General features: G+C 41.6%; 2 protein-coding genes across 2 annotated transcripts in view; one reads left to right on the top strand and one right to left on the bottom strand.

Annotated features, from left to right (window-relative positions):
* Window positions 1-4,951, top strand: part of CFAP92 (cilia and flagella associated protein 92 (putative)) — a 29,702-nt gene extending 24,751 nt beyond the window's left edge. Inside the window, exon 18 of the mRNA XM_042823231.1 lies at window positions 948-4,951. Within this exon, the coding sequence (XP_042679165.1) occupies window positions 948-991 (44 nt within the window). The 3' untranslated portion in view covers window positions 992-4,951. The remainder of the gene's footprint in view (window positions 1-947) is intronic.
* On the bottom strand, window positions 3-22,729 carry ACAD9 (acyl-CoA dehydrogenase family member 9). The gene is made up of 18 exons (XM_042823235.1): window positions 22,604-22,729; window positions 21,038-21,131; window positions 18,492-18,593; window positions 15,519-15,625; window positions 14,319-14,419; window positions 12,513-12,591; window positions 11,435-11,609; window positions 10,752-10,825; window positions 9,060-9,135; window positions 8,347-8,417; window positions 7,870-7,989; window positions 6,865-6,993; window positions 4,793-4,872; window positions 4,162-4,291; window positions 2,725-2,802; window positions 1,873-2,001; window positions 705-777; window positions 3-281 (listed from the first exon to the last, which is right to left on the bottom strand). Exons 1-18 carry the CDS (start codon window positions 22,727-22,729, stop codon window positions 181-183), a joined length of 1,845 nt encoding a protein of 614 aa, XP_042679169.1. The 3' UTR covers window positions 3-180.
* Window positions 22,730-24,333: the final 1,604 nt, after the last annotated feature.

Below are 24,333 nucleotides of genomic sequence, written 5' to 3'. Positions count from 1 at the left end.
AATTTCTTTCTTCATCCTCTTTATATGAATGAAGTTGGTTTTAGTCTTATTTTACAGATACAGCTAATTACATTTTGTAAACTCATGAAACAGTTGTTTTTAAGGTGTCAAATACTTGAACTGGAGAAAAATAGTTGCTGTTTGTGTTACATTCATCAATATTAGCTGTCAATGAAGTAATTAGAATGTCCTGTCCAGTGGGTGTGAACAGATATAAGCTCTCTTTTCCAGTACCTGTTTTGCAGCCTTTTTAATGTAGTCATCCAGATTTTCATCTGCATCTACAGAAAAGCAAAAGAGCTGTTGTTCTAAATTTCTTTCAAAAAGGATTGCAGAACACAAATTTAAGTGTCTGAACATCACTGGTAGGAAAATTCTAAAACGATTCTGATTATGGCTGACTGAGTCATTCCCAAAGCAAATCCCCCATTGGTTAGTATTCAGATGAACAAGTCATACCCAATTGTTACTTAATATTCACAGGAGTATTTGTTACTAATAATTCTTCTTCACCACAGCTGAAAAAATAGTTTATCCCAAGACTGGATTCATCTATAAGAGCAGAGACTGTTCCACTCACCAGTTCTGTTCCTCATCCTAATTAAAGGCAGAGCAGAACTGTTCTATGGTTATATCAAAAATACCTACTTTAGTTGAGAAACTGCGAAAGCCACTGAGTACAAAATGCATTTTATAAAGCTTACATTTTTGCAGTTGAGCCATGGCATAATTATTCTTGAAATATGCTTCGCTGCAGAAGATATTTGTAAGAAGCACCTGCAAAATAGAGTATTAATTTAGTAGTTTTAAAGTTTTAATTTCATAAACAAAACAATGCAGGAAAAATACAATACTCTAAGTTGCTAGATAATATGTAGTTTGTGTCTTAGATAAGGAGCCCTGTAAGAGTGGTGTATGCTGCAAGCTCAGTTATTTATTTCCCACAGCTACTGCATCACAGTGCTGGGATGGCCCCCTCACTGGATACTGACTGGAAGACATTGGTGCTACTAAGTTCAGCAGGACTTTCACACAAGATCTGAAATCTCAGGACCACTGAAATTCATCAGTTTGGATTTGTCTCACAATTAACTGAAGCAAACTTAATTGTTATGCAGCGTAATTGTAACTATGAAACCTTACATGAGCTGCACTATCATCTCCAATGTGTCAAAGTCTCTCATTTTACTGTCGAGACATTTAGTAAGAAAAAGTTGTAATAATTTTTAATAGTCGATAATGTGGAAAGAATTTGGGAAGAACAGCATGATGCTAGAAGGGTTAAGAGAGTGTGTGAAGCCCTAATTCATTCATAAGTGTTATGTAGGTCAAAGGATATGGATAATATGGCAGCTTGTATGCTCAGAGAATGGAGAGGTAAGTGGTGTGGTTGGAGGTAAGTGGGGTGGTTGCTGTACCCAGGCGTGAATCAGTTGAGAAACAAACGGGTGCAGTTTCATTGGAGTTCCATGGGAGTTTGCTGCAGTAGGTGCACATCCTTCACAAACGCAGAGTGTAGCTTTAGTGTAATGAAAACTATTTGTCACTGAGGTTTTAGGCAGTGTGAGACATGAGCATGCAATGTCTGACAGCTCAGCACGCTTTTTAGAACCGCATCACCTTGTGAGGCAAAGAATGCAACGGCTGTATTTCAGGGGGGAGGGGAAGTTGGCCAGTCGAGGAAAAAGCAGCTCGTTAGAGACTTGTACAAGTTATCCAGGTTAACATCTCAAGGAAAGGTCTAAGCATAAATATATTGCACCTTACTCATAAAACATGCAACTAGACAGAATGATCCTAATCACTGCTGTGTTAGGGAAACCCCTGGGCACAGATGTTGCATGGCTGTGACTGATACTGAAGCACACTTACTTCATGGTCGTGGTTTCTTAGGCCAATGCTGATGGACCGGCTTGCTCTGGAAATAGCTGCTGTCATGGCATACAAATTAATACAAATATCTGCCACTCTCTTCAGAGCCAACTGCTCATCCACTATTGTCTAGAAGAATAAAAATGATCAGGTTATAGGCTTCAGTCAGATTGCTTTTTTCCATACTTTGTATTTATGTTCATGCTTATTTAGAGCATAGACAGGTAAGTTATTACACTGAATTTCCACTCCTATGATTAAATATGCTCCACCTTTTCCAGACTTCCTGGCTGCAGCCAGGAACTCCTTTGGTAAATGCTAAATCACAGAGGGGTTTTTGGCACTTGAATTTCTATCTACCCCCAAACAACAACCAAACACATTTGTTAATGCTGAGTGGCGCAGTCTAGTAAGCATGCTCAGAACTCATAAATCTGGGGTAGCTGTAGCTCCCATTTTAGCTAAGCTGCTTTGCATGGTGTAATTCTGTATTTGCTGTATAATATGAATGAATAACCATAACAGAAAGCACGCTGGTACAGCTCTTCTTTTGGGAAATGGATTCCAGTGACTGCTTACAGCAGCATACTTAGAATAGCCACAGCCACAAGCTGTGAATTTGTGCTTACAGGAATATAAGGACACATTAACCTGATCCCAGTGATTGCTTAAGTAAGTGAAAGTTGTTTGTTACATCAAGTTAGTGTAGAGTTGGAGAATGTTTTCTCAGTCAACAGCTATCAGTTGTGCAAAGGAAATCCTGGCTCTAGCCATACACTGTCCACTCTATATTGCAGTGCGACCAGTTGAGGAAAAGTTCAAAGATAAAACTCAACACGATACTGTTGTTACCTTGCCAAACCTAGTGAGGAGGCCTCTCACTGTAGTTCCAAAATAATAAACATTTTCCTCAAGTTTCTTGCCACTCTCCTAAAAAATAAAACAGACAAATACATACTTAAAATATTGAGTACATTTAAACAATTTGAACATTCTCCAAAGGTAAATGAAAACCTACAGCAAAAGTCTTTACCAGAAATGGGATGCTTGGATAACCAACATGCTGGGATTTGTGTGTGCCACTTCTAGTCAATGAAAAGAATTCCCTTTTAAGACTTCAGCGTTTTACATTTCCCCAGCTATCAAGGATAGAGACTTGGCCTGTGTACTTAATGGGATTATAAACCACAGAGTGGAAAACTACTGCATAGTTGTATTCCTTTTATCTGTTAAATTTTTCTCTTGCCAACTACGGTGTTCTTAACACTCAGTTAAAAGCCAGTTGAAGCACATTTCTTCAGCAATAAGATAAGCATTAAGCAGTTTGATTTTACTTTTCAGTATAACTTCTGATATAACTTTTCAGTGTAGTCTTCTTTATGCTTACACAGATAATAGTTTGAAAAAAGTCTGTGCACCTTCTGCCCAACAAACCCGATTCATATTTTACGTACTGCATGCTACAAAACCCCTGAAAGTCAGTATTGTGTGCTATTGCCCATGTTTTCAAACTTTGCTGGTAAGGAGGTAGGAGAGTTTCCAGTGCCATGTTTGGCTTTTATTAATTCTTGAATGCAATTGCTAATTGGTTCTTGTAATATGAATGGCTATGGTCTTCACGTTGGAGGTATTAGAGGTGCTCCCACCCAGTGCACAAGGTAGGTCAGCATCACTGCTGTTAACACAAGCCACCCACGTACACTGGTGGCACTGCAGGACACACTGTGTTTATCTGTGGTGAAAGCAGGGCCGTGTGCACAGCACAGGATTAGCAAATGCTCTTACATGTGTGCCTGACACAGCTGAGCTGGGGCCACAAATGCTGACAAAAAATGATTTCATTACACATCTCAGATCATTACAAAACACCATAGGAAGAATATATAATAATCTTTCCTTCCCTACTAGCAACTTTAAAAACAAAACAAAAAACCACCAAAACCTTTTTTCTTCTTGGCCCTAAGAATTAAGTGATGAAGCAAGTGTGTCCATAGATCACCAAAATTCATAGTTACAACCACATTACCATTAAACAGGAAAGTAATGTGTTATACAGCTGAGCATATTACGTAGAGCAGTTTGTAGATATTACTTGAAATTGATATAAACCTGGATTTGTTGCAAGCACAGAGTTGTAACATGGTTACTTACCTCTGAAATAATACAAACACTTGCTTAGATTTGCACATCTCCCCCTTCCTAATCATACTTCATTCTGCATCAACAGACACAAAGTTGTGACAAGCCTCCAAGGGAATCAAACATAGAAGAGCAATGCCTGGCTCTTACCTGGAGGCTGGGATGCACCAATCCACCTCGTTCTTCCATTATCCCATAATCCACTTTTCTGCCCGTTGAGTCCCTTACTTTGTTTACCAACTCCTGCAGTGCCAATCCTATGTTTCCTTTCTTGATTTCTCTAAAATGTTGAGTAAAAAACAGCTGCTGAAATACATTTGCTGGTTTGCAAGGGAAGTTTCAGGATAAATGCATTATCTAGTTATCTGCAGTGTTTTCATCTTTTGATTCCATTTTACTATCAAGTCCAGAGAACCACACAGCCTTAAAAGCACTCAGCATGGCCCGTTCCTCGTGTCAGTACAGTGAGTTGCAGACACCAGTCTGTGTATGCACTCTGTCTTACAAATAACACTTTGGTATAAAATCTTAAGTTGTTTTAATTACTGGTCTTATAATCGTACACAAGCTGGAAATATAAGGTAACACAGTCAGCAAAGATTCCTAAATATATAAAATAATGCCAACTAAAAAGAAAAAAACCAGACCCCTATACATTGAACTGCCCTTCAGAGAACTTAATAAGAAATGCAGTTTTTTTCCAACCATTTTCCCCTTAGATACAGTTAAAATTATCACTGTTTAGTTCATGAAAAACTATTAGCAATAAATAAGAACATACTTAATTTTGTCAGTTAAGATTCTGCCTGCATGCTGCATACCCGTCAGAGCAATATACATTCGCAGGATTTCATTTGTTCCCTGCAAAACAACCAGTAATATATCAATAACATCAAACTGATATGTAGTATCAAATAAAGTGTTTTTAGTATTCAAAAAATCTGGATATGCTGTGCTAACATTTTATGTATTTCCTTGTTTCAATGCTGCTTTCACTGCCTACATAACTTCCCTCCTTTTCCTGGGAACATTCTAACATGCATTACTTTAAGGTACAATTATGTTAGAGATGCACAGCAGACAAAACAGGTAGTAGTAATGTGGCCATAACAGGTAGGTAAATGGTTTTGCCTTTTCTAAGTACATGCATGGTTTTAAAGAGAGGTTCTTTTGTTAACTATTTACTTCCATACATTTCACAATGTAACAAATATTTCTAAGCAGGTCTTCGAGCTGATCTTCCCCTTCTAATGCTACACAGCATCAGTTTTAAAAGGTCACTCTTTACCAATCCGTGAATGTTTGCAAACTTCTCCTTTAGCTCACTGAGTGATGAAAGTCTGACCTCCTCTGATTGTGAAGGAGTTGAGCTTTTCGTTATTAGCCATGCATTTGTAACGGAGCTAGAAGGAAACCAGGCTGAATGCACCTGGATGAAAAAATAACTTCTGTATTGTTCCAGTAAAGGAATACTTAAATATTCCTTTGTGTTCATTATGATCATTTGGAAAGCAAAAGCAGATCAGGAAATGGAGATCATGAGCCTGTACAAACGTGACGTTCAGGAATCCACTGTAAGATTGATTGCCTTAACGCAGATAGCAAGAAAATAACTTCATGAACAGGGAAGATTAGTGAGAAAATGAACTGAGATATTGAAATGTGTTGTTGAACACAACACTTCCTAAAGCCAATCCAACAGAGGAGGATGTTACATGCTGGCAGTTTTTGCTCTAGTCAGTACTGGAGTTGACTCTTCCTACTTATGTGAGATTTCCACAAACAGCTGGGGGCAGGGTTCAAGCTCAAATCCTGTTTGAATGTTCTTGCTTGCATTCACTTCCAGCTGAGATCTTTGCTGCCCTGACAACAGGAGACAAACACTGATTTCTACACAGTCTCCCCAAGAAAAACTCATGTGAATCATGCAGATGATAATCCCACTTGCAAACAGTAGAGAACAAACTTCACAACTAACATTTTGTATTATACATACACACATCAACAAGGTGAAACTTCCAAATTAATCATCTGTGAGCTTCCCTGCTTTGCTTCTATGCAGCACACAGAGGAAAGGCTGCACAGTCTCAGAAAAGAGCAGCTTAGATGCAAGCAAGAGTCAGAAAATCCTATTAGAGAAGTTGTGTGAAAATAAAAAGTTTTGCCTGTGCCTCTTACCAAATCCTACTGCACATATTAGAGAAATGAGAATAAAAGCAGTGAAGCGCTTTCAGAATACGCTGGACAGAGTGAGAACGTTTCATTCTCTCTTGCCTAAGCATACACTCTGATTTCACCACAATTCACCATATGCAATCACTACGATTTGCTGAACATAAACTGATTTTCACTTGCCAGCTAAAATAGTTTTAAGTTCTATGTTAAGCAGTGCTTTTAATAATTCAGAATTCCCCAACACGTTCAAAATTACCACCACCCCAAAGCATGAGCTGGGACTTCATTTCCACGCTGGGGTATCTGAAACAGGTACAGTCAGTTTTGTCCAAAACATCCAGAAGATGCCCCCCCCTTTGAGAGGAAACAAACAGTTTATTACAGTACTGCGATACAAGTTCTTTCCAAGGGCAAAGTCAGTTCCTAATGAGCCCACACTTTGTGGTTAATCTATACAATCCATCGTCTCCAAGTTTATTATAGGAAAAACACTACGTATATCACCAAAGAAAACAGGATTAGTTCTTCAGGCTTATTCCAACCATTACAGAATTCAGAGCCACCAGACAAAGGCCTACTCAAACAAGTACTGTGCTGGATTTGTTTCACCTCAGGCTTACAGAAGGTGTGTGTGTTTCTGTCAGTTTCTGGTAAAACAAACAGCATATTCATACTTGCCTCAAAAATGAGCAGTATCCTGGAATCTCTGAGATAGCGTTCATAGGGGTAATCCTTCATATAGCCGAGGCCTCCAAGAATTTGCAGAGCTTCACTTACACAAGCCCACGCACCTTCAGAGCTGAACACCTGCCATTAACAGCATTCAGTTACCGCGGTTCACACAGTAAGAACAGACGTCATAGCTTTGATACTACACTGCAAGTTAAAACAGGAAGTAGCGCTGGATTTGGAAGGATTCTATCTGTGCACCATTACTGTAACATTCTGTAGTGCTTCTACAGTAGTCCTGTATAAAGCTTTCCTGCAATAATATTCTTGTGCTTCAGTGTCAACATGAAAAGTTACTCGAAAAATGAACGTCTCCTATATTTGCAATCCACATAAACTTCTCAATAAGGCAATGTTTCCATGGGGGTCAGAGCCACAAGCTGAAAGAACAAACAGCTGGTCTTTCTGAGTGCTTTACATTGCCTCACTTCACAGGCACATGTCCTGAACTCAGCAGAAGACCAGCATGGGGGCTGAAACTTCTGACTTCTCTTCAAGGCTGCACTGCCAGCCTATGGCACCCACCTGTGTGCTGCAGGAATGCCTTAAAAAGCCACACTCCTTCAGAGAGGGCCTGGCTCTCGCCGAGTTTGAATTCTGCATTCAAAGCAGGAGGGAAGCTCCCTAATCAGGTCTGTAGCTGGAAATAAAACTTAAGCACTTTTTTTGTGTGTGAAATTGCATAGAAAGAGAATTCAAGAGGACCCCAATATGCCAAATGTGCTATATGCAGCCTGACTTTTGTGTGGGGATACAAACCTGAACATAAGGTACTTTGTAACGTATGGAAACAGAAGTCTTTTTTTAATTTTTAAATCTAGCTGAGTCTTTGTATGTACATCTAGAGTAATACCTGAGCCTCTATGCAATCTGTAATGTAGACTGAAAATCAAGAAAGGTGTTTGTCCTTATTGGCTCAGCACTGTTGGCAAGTCCTTCAGTAAGATTAATTACCTTGACCATGGCTGCCTCCACGGAGCAGTCTGGGAGGCCTGGCCTGTCCATCATTCCTGCTGTGAGGTAAGCCATGCTCTCCATTACGTACGCTTTCACAGCCATAAAACAAAACTTCTCCTGTCAGATAGGAATGAAAGAAGTCATACACACTGATGCATACACTGATGTAGCCAAGCTTGCAACAATGCTGAAACTGAAGAGTATATTTTCCTATGTTTTAACACATTATTCAATAATACTTAATAAAAGTACTACTGCAAAGCAGTCATGAAAAATTTTAAAGAACTTGCTTCATTTGTTATTCACTTAAAATTACATAAAAGATCAATGTACAGAAATCTGCACTGAATTTATAGAAATGCAGCACCTCTTGTGTTTTTTTAATCTAGTACACTCTAAAGGATCTCAGCACAGTCTGTGTCACAGCACCTAAGCAAAGCACAGAGATGGAGCATTTCATTTTTTTTTAATTACCTGAATTAATCCAAACTCGCTCAGTTTCTTATTGAATTGTTTCCTGGTACAAGCGTGCTCTGCTGTCAGTTCTTCAAAACAAAACAAAACACCACAGAACAATAATCTCAAAATAGTACAGCTATCATTGCTGTGATGCATCATTCCTGCTCTATGGAAGCGGTGTTTTTCTACTGACTGATCAACCCCTACTGCTTCAGCAACAGCACACAGTGAAAAACACCCTCAGAATGCCTGCACGATCGAGTCTGGGGGTGCTGTGCCAAAGGCTTTTAAACAAGACCCACCCACCATGCCAAATGTGCTCACAGGAAGCACATTGTAACGCTAATTTCTTTTTTGAGAGATGCTGTTAGTATTTTGGTAACTATTGGTAGAAGCCAATTTTAGTACTTAGTAGTGCGTGTAAGCCTTGAACATGACTGAAATTTGAAAGGAGGCTACACTGCCTAAAAGCAGTCAGATATCTGTTATGTAAGAATTCATTACCTCAGAATAACTGTAACAGAGGCATCATCTTCAGTTTTTTACAAGTTTTTAAATCAAAACTTAAAATTAGTGCTTTAAATACATCAAAGTATGTTATGACTGCCAGTAGTGATGTTCTGATCAAGATAAATGTTACTGTATTGAATTAGCACTATCACATACCTTACACAGATCAGATTTTTTTCCCATGGCATGCAGTAATCCAGAACACCTAACTCACTCACCTATCAATTTTTTAATCACTCCAGCAGATGCACTGCCCATGCTGAATCTTCCACTGTTCAGGATATTCATGGCAACCTGTAAAAATAAAAAGAGCTTTTTTGTTTAAGGTGAAAAACTGCTCTCTGGCTTCATGTTTTTAGTGTTTCTTGGATTTCATTCATCACCACTTACACTTCTTACCTGCAATACCAGTCCTCAAACTGGGCAGTCAGTGCAGCATTGAGCATCTCACCAGAAATGCTTTAAAACCAGGTATTTCAGACAACCTAGCACATCTGATTTCATACACAAAACAGTTTTCTGATGCTGATGATTCAGTTACTCATTATTCAGTCATTTCTGTACTGAAAAATGGACAAGGTATTGGATTTCAGAAGGCTGAGCTGGAGAAAACAGCCCAGAAGAAGCCCCCAGACAGAGAAATATCTGTTCTGTATTGCACAGCAAAAAGGCACACGTTTATACTTGTGCTGCAGCTTGTCTCTGCTGTTACAGAGGAGGAAGGCAGAAATTCTACTTAGAAGCACAAATACCCATTCAATTTTTCTTTTATATTTTCACTCTACATTCAGCAGTCTCGTCTTAGTCTTACCCTTGGGCAGGCTGTAACACCCACCCACCAAAAGCTGTTAAAATGTACTAATTCTTTTAAAAAGTCATCCTGAAGCAAAACAAAGGACTCCTGCCTACAGAAGGCAGAATTTTGGTGAGGTAAGATGCTCATTCAAAATACATTTTGGGAATATGTGTCTGTCTCAAACAGCAATTAGCTTGTCAAAATTCTGCTGAGTCTTACAGCAATGTACAAGAAGGGGAACAAGATGAGAAGTGCAGAAATGAAATACAGACCCACACTGTATAAAGATGATGAAGTTCAGTACTATTGCTTTTCAAGGGAAACATAAATGACTCAGTTCAAAGACAGACACTGTTAAGTTTAGCAAAAAGCCACCACTACCTTTTAAATTGTGGTCATTATATGAAGAAAAAATTGTGAAACCTACCTTTTCTTATGTTAACTACATTGGAGGGAATTCTATTTAGAATTTAGAGCTGGAGCTGAATGCTATTGGAGCAGTAAGAAAACTGCAAGGACCATTAAGGAGAGTTTTCCAAATCCACACATCAGACTCAGAGAAAGTGAGCAGTACTGTCCTTAAGGTACCACACTGCTTGGGTGCAATGAAGAGAAGCCACACCTGCAGCAGCATTGCAGTGTCCTCCCTGCACCCTGTGCTCTATAATCTGGTCCTGGGAAACCTCACTGTCATTCTCTGGTACCTTGGCTGCTGTCTGGACAGACTTTCCTTGAACTATTTCCTGTTACACTCATTTCTGTCTTCCCCCTTCTACAATCCAATTCTGGCTGCAGAAGAAGATGACAGCTGAGTGTGTAAGCTCTGTTAGAAGTTCCTTCCTCTCCAGAAGAGAGCAGAGCGTTTCCTATACTAAAAACCAAACACAAGCAGGATCTGGTCAAGGATTTTACGGATACCCAACTCAGAGCTTATGGCACGTTCATGCACTACCCTGCTGAAACCAGTGAATAATACCAGGCACATCAGCTAAACTGAGAATTCTGTTCTTGTTTGGGAGTGTTGATACTACCAATGAGGAAACTGTAGTACAGTTTAACAAATAAGAATAAATCTTCAGACCTGAAAGAATTGTTACTGCTGGTTCCTGCTTACCTTAAATCCTCCTCCTACTTCTCCAAGCACGTTCTCTACAGGCACTTTAGTGTTTTCAAAATGCACTTCACAGGCTGAAACACAGAGTTAGTTTGTTAGTAACTGTTGAATCATAGTGCAAAAATATTTAAAAGGTGTCAGGAACACAACAGACTTTTGTAACAAAAAGTAAAGTTTTCCTACTGTACTGCGAATGAGAGATTATGAAACTTTGCCAAAGGAGCTTGGATTTAGGAAATGATTGTAGCTGACATCAATTACTGATATAAAATACTCAATAGAATTAATGTACATAAACTACAGAACTATAGTTTTGACTCTATTTTATGGAATTGATACCACGATAAAGCCCAAATGATAGACTGTGAAAACGTGCAACCATCAGTAAGTTGAAGAAAAACCTATGAAAACTTACTTCTAGATTAAAGTTACTTGGTTACTGAATCTTCTGAGTTATTTCACTGCATGAAAGTGCAGCTTCAGGTGTGCAGAAAAGAATTGTACAATATGGATTTCTTATTTCAGAGCCTGCATGAGGAAGGACTCAGAAGAAAAGCTAGGTAAAGAAACATGAAACTTACACTGATACATGGAGAAGATACTGATTTGCCTTTGAATTCAGATGATCTTAACAAACAGAAGTATTAAAACAATTTCTGTTGACAATTTTAAATGATTCTTACTATTGGAGCCTCGAATGCCTAACTTATCCTCAGGTTTCCCGTGTGTGACTCCACCAAAATCTCGCTCTACGATGAAAGCAGTGATTTTGTCTTTGACTTGTCCATCCTTCTCAACAATCTCTGTCCTAGCAAACACTGTGAAAACACTGGCAAGGCCGCCGTTCGATATCCAAACCTGTTTTCAGAGGGGAAAGAAATACACTCATTTTGAGTTTACTACCACTGTTCTTAATTATTTTCTAACAGATGTCAGCAATGAACGGAGCAAAAACAAATTGTTTCCTTCTTTACAACCTAATGAGTGCTCTGCTACTACTTTGGCCTTGTTAAACTGTTTCCAAAGATAGTTGATTGGAGTATGGTCAGTTTGGAGCAACTGTACAAATAATTTGTAATAGAACTGAATTAAACAGTGCATTTTCCCAAAAGCTTGTGCAGCCTTTTGTGTATGGCACGTGAGGGGTGCAAGAGCAATACAGGCTCCAGGCCCCTCTCTGCCCAGTACAGTTTTACCTTTGATGAAAAATACTAAGTTTTAAGCCACATATTTATGACCTCCACAGATGGTGTCACCTGACAGACAAACATTACAAAAACTTCAGATCATAACCATCAAATACTGCTGAATGCAGCACACTGTGTATCTTTCAAGAGTATTTTGCCAGTTTTAAAATGGTCCAAGCAGTCCAATTTCTAATTCACTGCTGATTTTTTCTTCCAAAAGTAACTACAAAATCTGGCATGACGAAGAATGAAAGAAGGGGAAAATAAGGTGTCAGGTACCTCTTCACCTATGGTGTCACAGGAGAGCTAATTCATCCACCCTACAAACGAGAGAAGGAACTTGATGGGAGGGTGGTCTGTATGTTCATCACTAAGAGTTCAAAGTTATTCCCTGAGTTGTGCACTTTTCTGCCTGGCCCATGGTCATTCTTCACCAGTTTGGAGACCCTCAAAGTCCAATGCAGTTGCCCAGCTAGAATCTTACTTGGTAAAACAAATGATAACGCTGCAATAGACTAGAGTGTTTTCTATAAACTCTTAACAAAAAATATATTTCCAGTCTGTGAGTGGATACCTTGGAACCATTTAATAAGTAGTATTTCCCATCTTCACTGAGGGTTGCTCTTGTCTGGATGGATGCAGCATCACTTCCACTAAAAGCAAAACAAGTTGTTCATTAGTGTTTAAGGACATAAACGTGTTTTAGGAAACAGAATTGCTTTTTTCCCCCCTCCTTCCCATCTTTTTTTTTTTTTTTTTTTTAAAAAAAAAAGGGTTAATAATTGTATGCAATGGTACAATATCAATTTTCATTTGTAAATAACAAGAAAACTTCCTAGATTCAAAAATACTGATGAATTCTACTTAAGTCACCCTGAGGGGGACATTTCTGCTGATTAACTTCTGTTATCCACCTAATCAGCTGACCCAAGCATCAGAACGCCACGTAAGCACCTTTGTTGGGCTGCACTATCAGCTATTAGGCCATATGCTGAACCTGTTACCCTAAAGCACAACCAAGTTTATAACATGTAAGCTACTCTTCAAAAGCTTACACCCTGCTTGGATATCCTAACAGAAAAAAAGGCTCAGCAGAAATGAAAAACAGATGAATATGCGACAGGACTCCATCAACAAACATTTGGGCACATCGCATGCTTTCTACAGGAATAAAACTGCAGGCAAATTACAACAAAGACATCGAGAATTGCTGTTCTGTGATTAAATGTTTAAGCACTCTCCTTGATCATCACCTTATTACATAGGTGAGAAGCACATCATTTCCCCCTTGAAACAAATTTGAACACAACAGAGTCTCACACTGGGCTTTCAGCTGTAGACAGTCAAGTTCCTGGAACACCAAGATCTCAGCTGATGCTTTAATAGGATCAAAGTTTTAAAATTCAGCTGCAAAAATGATGCTCCTGTGTGCCAGAACAGAAGTACCAACAGAGACTGAAGGTGCACTTACCAGACTAGCAATTTTCAAAAATAATACAAGGCTAAATAAAGTTGTAAGGGGGCTTTCAGAACACAGTCAGCTCTTGTTTTCTTCCTGCACATTATTTCAAAGTCCCTTGCATGGATGACTTTGCCAAAAGCTTAAATGTTACTGGTGCGTATTCTGCTCGCAAACAGAACAGTTTTTAGAGGGTCAAAGCTGGGCTTATGAGTAGAAGTCAGCACTGCTAATGGAAAGAAATCTATATCACAACAGCATGAAGATAAGCAAGTGAATCAGTCACTGCAAGGCATATTAGCAGAGAAGGTGTCAGAAAAGACAGTTGGAAACTACTGCATTGTACAGGTAGGTGAGATTCACCTTCAAGACTGCTCTGTCCCTCCACCAGTGCCTTCAGCCACCCACAGCAAACCATCTGCCTGCATGATTTTAATAAAACCTCCTCTTCTGCAGTGACAGAACTCGCTGGTTTTATCGAAGAGTAAACTCAAATACAACCCTGCCTTCAAAAAGAAGTTGCTGCTCCGAAGACACCTTGTCTAAACTCTAACAGTAGACCAAAAATCCTTCTTATTGTTTTTGGTAGCACCTTCAATACTGGTGCAGGCTTTTATGATTTTGAAGAACTGAAAGTCACAGCACATTATTTTTAAAAGTAGATGAAGAGTTGAGCTGGGAATAACTGAGAGCATTAATGCAGCTACCATCAAACACTGGTGAGTGATTTCCTAAAGGCTGCCATAAGCAGGGGGGAAAAGACAAATTACAAGGTTTTAAAAATGGATACTGACATACACAGAGACCACAGGCACAAATTAGCAAAGATTTGATACAGTGACAAAGCAATCAGGCAGTAAAGAAAGTATCATTTTGGTGTTTTGGTGCTTTCTGAAGATTTCATAGTTGCAAAAGCAGTACCTTCCAGGTTCAGTGAGACAAAAAGCTGCAATGTGCTCCCCAGATGCCAGCTTAGGCAGATACTTGGCTTTCTGCTCATCAGTGCCAGTAATCAGGATTCCCTATACAAAGAATTAGGAGAAAACTTCTCAGCATCAAGCTACGTCAGCAGAACTGAAACTGGCAAACTGTACCAACTTCAGGAATCTTCATCTACAAATTACACGGCATAAAAAGGCAATACTAAAAAAAAGTTTAATAACAAACGGACATTATTACTGATCTGGCATTAAAAGATGCCAAAGTAACAGCTGTTCAGAGGGCCCCAGGAAGCAGCTCACTGTTAAGGCTGCCCTCTCAGGGAGATTTTTGGATCCTTATGCCTTAAGTGAAGATGTAACTGTTGCTCTGAAAGGCACAGAGACAGTCCTCCCTTCGTGACTTGTCATACCTTCATTACGGTTTTATTTAAATAAGTAAATCAAAAAGCATCAATTCCAGAAGCTCCAAATCAGAGAACAGAACACGATTTACCTAGTTTCTGGATTGTTTCACTACACCCTCAAAAAGCATTAATTTTATTTTAATTACTTCTTTTTGTAGAGAGTTGTACTTATTTTCTGTACAGGGGGTTCTTATGATCAAGCAGATAAAATATCGATACCCAACAAATGAGGAAGGATTAATGTCAACTGATCCAAACTGGTCAAAGCAGGAGAAAGAGCAGCAGCATCTGACACTGCACTCCTCACCAGACTGCTCTGCAGCCCAGGCAGCTCACTGCAGAGGGGCACTGTAAGGTGAGGAACACGCACTCATTTTTAATCTGCTCAATTTTTTATTCTGAAGACCTCTGTGCTATTTTAAGCTTCAGAATACTACCAGCCATCCATCATAAAAGCTGTTAGTGTTAGATCCCTAAGGCTACACAGAAAATCAGTTTGAAATTCATGCTGGCCACAACACGCTGCTCTCAGGTAGGTTTTCTCTGCTTACTTCCCACAACATGCGGCCTCATTCAACGACAACTGAATTCTCTGCACGACTTCCCATGATGTCAGCCCTGCCGATATTTTACTGTTTTCAGTATTTTATTGTTCACAAAGCTTGGGATCGTTTCACTCTGATTTGCTGTAGGGTACTCACAGCCCACACGTACACAAACGTCCTCTCACCTTTTCTACGCACGTCGCACAGAACTACTCGACATAAGAGCTTTACCTTCAGCCCAATAGCCTGGTGAGCTGCCAGAGTCACTGCGATCGATCCATCTAACGAGATGATTTCTCCCAGCCGTGCATACATGGTGTTTGACAGCCCGAGACCACCTGCAACAAACACTGTGCTTTATTCCAAGCACATACCTTGGACTTCAACTCACCCCCTCCCACTCAAAAATTAAAATAACACTGTACACCTACGTATAGACTGCGTCCACAAACAACTGCCACGCTGCTGCTCTTGTGTCAAAGAGCTGAATGTAGTTCTGTTGAAAAAAGCACATCGTCTGTGCTCAGGAATGCACAGCAAACACAGCATAATCCACCAAATGGTAGGACAGGCCAGTTAAACAGTCTCCATGTGAAAACAGTAAAAGATTTGGTACAGAAATGTCTCCATTCTAAATTTCTGTGCATCCAGGATAAAATTATTTTGTGACCTTACAGAAGCAGGCAAGGAAACCCGGCAGAGCTGTGCAGCCACCCAGCAGGAGGCAGCAGGGGAAGCAGTGCTGCACAGGGCACACGCAGGGCACTCAGCCAGGCTGTCCCAGCGCCGGTGGGAACGGCAGGAAGTGACATGGAGCAGATCTCCAGTGAGACCTTAAACGGGCACTGAAGGAGAATGAAATGCAACACTTCAAAAGATGCTTTTAATTAAAAAGAAAAAAAAAAAAAAAAAAAAAAAAAAAGACATTTTCAAGAAAAACTTGACACCAAAGTCTCCTTTTGGAGGCATTTTGTGATCTGCTGCTGAAAGTACCGAGGCTGCTGGTAAGGAACATGGGAAGAGCAGAGGACACGTCACACATGCACCCGTCTGAGTGCAGCGTTCAAGGACACGATGACCTCAGCACCACTGGTCCCACTTCCCGTAACTTAAGACTACTATGTCTGCTACTGAATAAACAATTTGATCTCATCAAGAGAATCTTTTGCCCAGGTTTCTGGGTTTATAATCCTTTACGAGAGACAGCGACAGAAGTCAGGATAACAAACACCCGAATTTCAGCAGACGTCTCAATAGTGCTGCTATTTTCTGTGCATGAAATAAAGGCCAGAACAAGTCCCCTTGATGCCATTCAATCCAATCACTGCTCCTTACAGCCTCTTCCTTCACAGCACACTCAGATCATTAGAAGTCAGAGTCCCACCCAGCCACAGCTCTTTCTTTTCCCACCCTGAGAGGCACCAGGATGAGCGCTGAGCTCAGAGGACTGATGTGTGCACACTGAGCGCAGAGATGACAAGACAAAGAGAAAACTCCTACACCATGTGCATGAGCTCCATTTTCCCATTAAAGTTCTGCATTTTAAATGCAAATACACCACTGCTACAAACCCTTACAAAAAATACCATGCAATGAACAAAGCACCAATTATATGACTGAAGATTTTTCAAGTACAACAGGCACCTCTAGCAAAAATACAGCAGGTTTAAACAACAAAAACCAGGAAATAACCTCATCGTAAGTGTATTAGTTATGGTGCAGTGAGAAAAGTAACTTGTTTGTAGCAATCTGATTTTTATCCAGCTTATATGAATACCAGACACCAGGACTATGATTTTCTGCAAGTACCATGAATGGACTGAAAGCTTTTAAAAAACAGAAGCTGACAGAGTATTATATAGCAGCACAAAACAAAAAGTAATAATAATTTATTAAGGATTTTAAGTCAGATACTAATTTCTAATTAACAGTAAATTACATTTTCAATGCCACGATGCTTTCTCATGATCTGAGTTTCTGAGTTTCTCCTTTGTTCTCTGCTTCCAGCACCTCCTTTCATCAGACATTAACTTCCTGCCTTCTCAGTATGCTTCTTAATTCCCAATTGCCCACTCTCCCCATGTGGGTTAAGGTGCTCTGTCCAAGACAGCCTGAAAATAAAATCTTGACAGAGCTTGCAGATCTCTTCTCCATCCTACTGCCTCTTCACCTTGCCATACTCTAAATACCCACTGAAAAACACTTTACAGGATTTCTAATGCATTCCAAAAGCATTAACAATTAAGCAGAGATCACATAATGACACATTATGTGCAAGCTGTCCAGAATACTCTGATCTGTATAAAATCTCTTTAAGGAGTTGAAATCAGTGGAGCTCAGCAGCACCAGGTATATTAATACAATAAAACAACAAACAAAAGCCACTACCAAAACAGGGTATTACCTCATCAGCAAACAGACACTGAGGTATGTCTCCAGCTCTACACAGCATTCTTAAAATATGCTGTTTCACACTGTTCTCTTCAAAAATCAGGTATCTCCCCCACTGAAACTAGTTTCTGCAGATTGTCAAACCCAGTTCCATTATCTTCCTTTGAATTATTATCTTCTTTTACACTTGAAAGCAGACAACACAAGCATCTCTTTCATTATTTTGTATATTTCAAGTCATGAACCAGTTTCAATCACATTTTCAAAATGCATCAGAATATGATTGTAATTTTCTTGCCATTGCAAGTTTAAGAGTTAACCCACTGAGTAACTACTGTCTGTAACTCCCTTAAAGACATAAGCTTTGTGTTCAGTACTGTTTTTACACAAAAGCTACACTGAATCACTAGGCACTACACTTCAGTAACTGTATAGTCAAACACATTCCTATCTGTGAATGACAGCTTTGACAAATCCCTTCCATGAGACACTGTTGTCTGTACCTGGTGTAATTTTAGAAATCATCAGCTGATACTGCAAGTCCCACAGAACATCAAGCTCCACTACCACCAAAAATTGAACAGAAAGGAAAATGCCATGCCAGGGAGAATGCACACCTTGTACAGGTAGCTACCCAATTCAGGTACCTCTAAGCCAGGAGAGCACACAGCACCCTACTGACACCCTTGGTGCCCACACCTCTGTTAACTGGAGAGCCACAAGAATGCACCAAGGATATTACAGACACATTATGTGAGATCCAAACTATCTTGTCACGGGTCACTGGGTGATTCTTTTTGATCACTTACTCACCATATTCCTCCGGAATCTGCATGCCAAAGAGACCAAGATCCCCCAGTCCTTTCAAAGTTTCAGGTGGGATTTTTGCATCTTGATCAATCTTCTTGGAGTCCACTATAAATACAGAAGGTTTAATAATTTAAAACCTTGATTTTCAGCACAGAAAAAAGCCCTGAGATCACAGCGCTCTCAAATCAGAGCTAAGGTCACTGTGTTCATGAGTCACCGGCACTGTGCCCTCTAACCTAAATACCAGCTTGAGAAGAACTGAAATAGCCTGCAGAAAAAAGGGCTGCAAGAACAGCACGCCTCTCCCTCGTCTAATTACCCTACAGATGATTTCTGAAGCAGCTTAGTAATATTGTGCTTGTTGCATCACACACATACTTACGTACACCTCATCCCTAAGGTCAAAAGAGTTATTTTTCTAGGTTTAGCCTGATGTTATGAACCATTCCATTTGCCTCCAACCCCTCATGGCTGGAAATCTCAAACCCTAAGATGGCTGTAAGATTAACAGTCTCAGCCTGCTGCCCCAACCAGTCCTCCACCCAGCAGAGCAAAACACTTTCCAGTCTTTGAATGCTGACAGCACATCTACAGTCCTATATACTCCTGCTAGAAGTCCAACTCTGTTTCCAGAAAGCAAGCATTTCAAGAGGTTTTGTCCTTCAGGAGAGACATGATACAAATTAACGAGCAATCACTTTCCCAAAGGGTATTTTCTAGTTTTCAGGAATCACCAACTTTACTCACGAAATAAACTGAAAGCATTAAGAAGAACCTAACCTGCCATGAAACCAACACTCCACCTGATCACCCCACCTTACTACATACACCATTAAAGCCAAACCACAGAACATACTGGAAGCTCCCAGAACACCAACTATGACAATCAGATCATGACAGACCTAAGGAAAAGACTTGGAAGTGGGGAAAAAATCTCATTTTTGTTTCATTACCTCAGATGCGTACAGCCCAGGACTCAATGACTACAATAAGTTAGGCATTTCTTCCTGAACTATACCATGGTCATAGTTTAGAAGTACTTAATCATGGAATCATAGAATGGCATATGACTGCGAAATGGGTTAATTACACAACTCTTGTTCTTATGAGGCATTTGAATTCTTAGGAGATTACCACAGCGGTTCTGTACAGTGACAGGGAAAATATACCAGAATCACAGTAGGCAGCTGAGGAAAGGTGTCAGCTACAGCACAAGGAATGTAAGCCATCTTTCCAGGGAGCACCCAGAAAAGAGTAACTCTGCAAAAGCAGCAGCGTGTTCCTAAAGGAACTTCCCATTCACCCTGGTTAAATGATTCTGTAATTTCTGTATGAAATGTAATAGGGGTATGCAGCTAAGCAGTCAGATCCTCTTCCAAGTGAGGCCATTCAGAAAAGAAAGACATTTTTGAGGAGATTTTTTTCCCCACACAGATTTAAGTTATGCTGTAGAAGATCCATATGCCAGTGGCTCTTCCAGGAAGAACAGTGCGGTCATTCCTTCCTCCCCCATTACACCCAGACCTCTGCACCACAGACTGCCAAGCTTGGAATGATGGCTGCACTGAACTTCTTTGGTTATCCACTGCCAACCACACATCAGGTTTCCAAGCACCTACGGCTGCTCCCCTCATCTATTTTATACCACACCCACAAATTGTCCTAATCATTAAAAAGAAACAGCCATAAATGCAAACAAAGATGATCAATTCCTACCTTCTGTTCAGGTGTCACAATCGGATAGTTTTATTTCTCCCTTTTCTCTTTTTTACTCGATAAATGTCGTTTCCCAACAAAGCAAAGAATTAAAATGTGTAATCTGTATGATTGTAATGCTAAAATTACCTGTATCTCATAAATCATCACCTGTGACATTGACATTACAGCTTCTTCAATCTCCCACAGCGCCCGCAATCCAGTCCTGCTATCTTTGTCAGCAGGAAGTCTCAGCTGACCCTTATTAACTGACTCAGAGATCGCTGTTTGTAAAAAACAATTTTCTCCAGCTGTTCTAGAGCTGGCTCATCTATTGCACCAATAATAGAAGGAACACCTGCAACCCTATCTGGACTGCACACAGCTAATGTGACTTTTCCAAACAGAATTACTACTCCTGAAAATAGGAATACACATAAAGGCTTTTGATTTTTCATTGCTTCTCAAAGAGTTACCATTTATGAATGTCTACAGTGAACTTTACTGAGAATAGGTTTAGTACAATACAACAAGTAAAATGTTTCACACAGAACTTGCAATATCTCAAGTGGTAAATGGCAATATGCAGAGAAACTAAACACCATTTCAAATCCTACCTCTGAATCCTTTCAACTCCCTTGCTTCTTTTATTTATTTTAAAGATTTATTTCTTCTCAAGAGCATCCAAATAGTCCTTTACAAAGAAGCCATAAATTAACATGCCTGCATCATCGACATTATTCTGCTTCTGGAAACACATGCACAAAGCAACTTATCTATGTAAATTTTAATAATCTTAATTGCTACAGTTAAACTACTTTGTAATCACTAAATCACACAAGTAATAATTATACCTTCTTCAGCGAAGAATTTTTCTACAGGTCCTACAAACTGGTTGATCTCCTGTAGTTCTTCTTTGCTAATTTCTGGGTAAGGGAAAACTTCTTCCTAAAATAACAGACATTTTTTTTTAATTAAAAAAAAAAAAACACAACCAAAAACAGAAACAAAAAAGCCCTAAAGCAATTGAAAGAAAAACTCAAGAGCGCAAGTCCTTCAAATACCAGGCTCTAAGATCTGTGAAAATCAAGGACTGTGCTGAGCGTTCAGAAATTTTATCTGATGCAATGAACAGGACTTGACTAAACTTCATACCGAAGCACATCAGAGACACCGAGCGGAAAACAGAGATTTCAAGAATTCTAAAGATACAGAAATTCTTTGTTAATCGTTAGTTTTGTCAACTTAATCCCACTTTGGAATTAAAAACAGTTTCCATCTGCATCAGAATCATCTTGGCAATACAGTGTTCTACATTGCGGGTACACAGATGTGGGGGTGCTGTTCTATGCTGCTCTTGATCATCCTCTCAGCAAGTCAGATTCTTCATACAACCATTCTGATCATAGACTGGGAGTGGCACAACCCGGTGGGTCTGAATAAACAAAAACTTCCAAGCAATCAACATACAGAATTGTTAGAGCCGGGAGGGACCCTCACAGCCCACCTGGCCCCACTCCCCCATGCTGAGCAGGGACACCTGCAGCTCCATGCAGCACTCAGGGCCTGCCCAGCCTGACCTTGGAGTCTCCAGGGCCTCCTCACCACAGCCTCTCGGTGCCAGTGCCTCAGTAAAGTACTCCAAAGTACAAAAATTCTTCCTTAAGTCCAATTTAAATCTCTCCTCCTTCGGTTTGAAAGCATTTCCCCTTGTCCTGCCACGCACACCCTGCTAAGACTCCGTCCCCTTCCTTCTCACATTGGGGATGGCAGGGTTGCCAGGCCCCACACCTGCACTCGGCGTTGCACTAATTACACCTCATGAGGTTCACCTGGATTTGCTGCTCTCCGGGTCTCTCTGGATCTGATCAACGCCATGCTTTTTCAGAAGACTGCTCTATTGAAATTTGAGTGGAAAAAGGCACACACCAACAGGCACCTCGTGGGACACAGCCTGACTGCGACTCCCCGCTCCACGAGCTCTCAATACTTCGTCGTTAAACTCGGCGCTGTCGGTAACACTGCAGATTCAGGAGACCCGCCAGCCCGGTGAGGCGCACCCCGCAAACCTCGCACTGAAACGTCCGGCCGTCACACCGCTCACAGTCGCACAGCCCCAGACCCACCCGCAGCTCCCAGCGAGCCGACACATGTGCGGCACGCAGCTGCCCGGCCCACGGCACCGCCGGCACAGCCAGGCAACGGGCGGGCACCCGCGGGGCCACCCGGGCGCAGATCGAGGGCCGCTCGGCCCGGAATCCCTGCGGGGCCCTCAGAGCCACCCGGCGCCGACCCGCCCGCGGTGCCACCGCGAAGTACGGACGCGACCCCTCCCGCCCCGCGGCGCCGAGGGGGCCGAGCCCCGCCCGCCGCAAGGCGCCGTTAGCAGTCAGCCGGTGCCCCGAACGTGCCGCGCTCACCTTGCGCAACGCCCCCAGGAAGAGCTCCTTGGCGTAGGCAGGCCGCGGCGCGGCGGTTCGCAGGCGGCGGACGGCGGCGGGGCCGGGCAGCGCGGCGCGCAGGGCGCGCACCAGGAGCCCGCTCATGGCGACACGGTCGGCCGCGGCGCGCGGCACTGACGGCACAGCGGATGGGGCCGGGCGCGTGACGGGGCGGAGCCCGCCGTGCTCTCGAGGCCCCGGAGCGGAGGGCCGGACCGGCGCTGCACGAGGGGCGGAGCACGCGCTTCTTTTGCGCCACGCCCGGCCGCGGGTGCCATAGCGGCGGCTTTACCAAGTTTCGTTCACGCGGGAGTCGGGTGCGTGTGAAACTCCTCGTTTAAAGGCTGCCATCACGCCTGCCCTCGCAGCTGTCTCTCGGGCAGCGCGTTGCAACGCGGGATCCGCTCCCAGCAGGCAGCAATGCCTGCCGTCCAGCGCAGCGGTCCCGTGCACGGCTCAGACCAGGAGGGGTCACGGCCTCACGCTCCGCTAAGTGTAAGCACAGGCACCGCGTGCTCGTGTTGCAGCAGCCTCGTGCAGGTATAGGGCTGATGACTGCACCAGCCACCGGTCTGTGCGATGCAAGGATGCCTTACGTAATGAGCACAGCAATAGATAAGAAATACCGATTTCTGTAACCTTTCCTAATTTTCTGTAGATAGAAAGAGACTCCGGTTCTCTGTTAGATGGCAGTACGTTCACATTTCCATAGCTAGGAGGATACAGGACTACCAAGTACCAAATCCAAGCTTCTGATCTCCACCTGAGATGATGGAGGCAATGCCTGGCATGTGTGGGTGAGGAACACTGAGCTGCCTTCAGCACTCGGCAGTCCTTAGGATGGAATAACAACACAGTAATGTCTCTTGAGAGGATAAACTAAGAGCGTAGGTAAAGGATTGCCTGAAGAAGGTGATCCAAACAGTGACAACAAAGCTAGGCCACTAGAAAACAGCAGGAGAAAGAAGCCTCACTGGAATTTCAGAAGATCTGAAATAACAGCATGCTGTGTGTTTATTTACTGAGAATGAGACTGTGATCATATCCTACAAGAAGTACCTGTAAAGAATTTTCTTTCAATCACAGAACAAATCACAGTGGAAAACAGCAGATCCATGGCATGAAACTACGAGCAGTCTGTCACTCGTGGATAAAGAACTCTCTGCTTAGTTCTGAAAATCTCAAGTCTACATCAGAAGTGTATCACACCATTTATTTTGCCCCCTTCATGCAACTCTTCCTAATGCTCTGTATGTGACCACAACTGAAAGCAATCTTCTGGCAGCTGCAGTTCTCTGCAGCTCGCCATGAGACTTAATTCCTCTATTCTGACTCTTAGCCATCTTCATTGCACAGAACTGTGCAATATGTTGCTAAAACATCTTTTTCCTCTACTGTTTTAGGGATGTCCCTGGACTTCTTTGCCCACTTTTCTTTAACACTCATCTCTGCTGTCTGCCACTCAGCTATGCACCCACATGTTCATTTAATTCCAGCTTCCTCTGAAACTGCTAGGCTGCTCTTCAGTATACTGCCTTCCTCTAACAGAGAGCCGCTCAGCTGTTAGCTCTCCAGAACACACATTCTGTGCTCAAACTGTCTGCCAGTGATGTCAATTTCAGTCTATTCCATACAGAACTGCTTTCATAAGGAATTAATACAACAGATTTTTGGATCAGTAAATGAGTATCATGAGATTACGCTACAGT

The sequence above is a fragment of the Centrocercus urophasianus genome, unplaced genomic scaffold (assembly GCF_019232065.1).
Source record: "Centrocercus urophasianus isolate 14NV4802_14NV808 unplaced genomic scaffold, USGS_Curo_1.0 seq_22, whole genome shotgun sequence".
NCBI classification, from domain to species: domain Eukaryota; kingdom Metazoa; phylum Chordata; class Aves; order Galliformes; family Phasianidae; genus Centrocercus; species Centrocercus urophasianus.
Note: the sequence above shows the minus strand (reverse complement) of the source record. Positions and strands in the feature narration are given on the sequence as shown.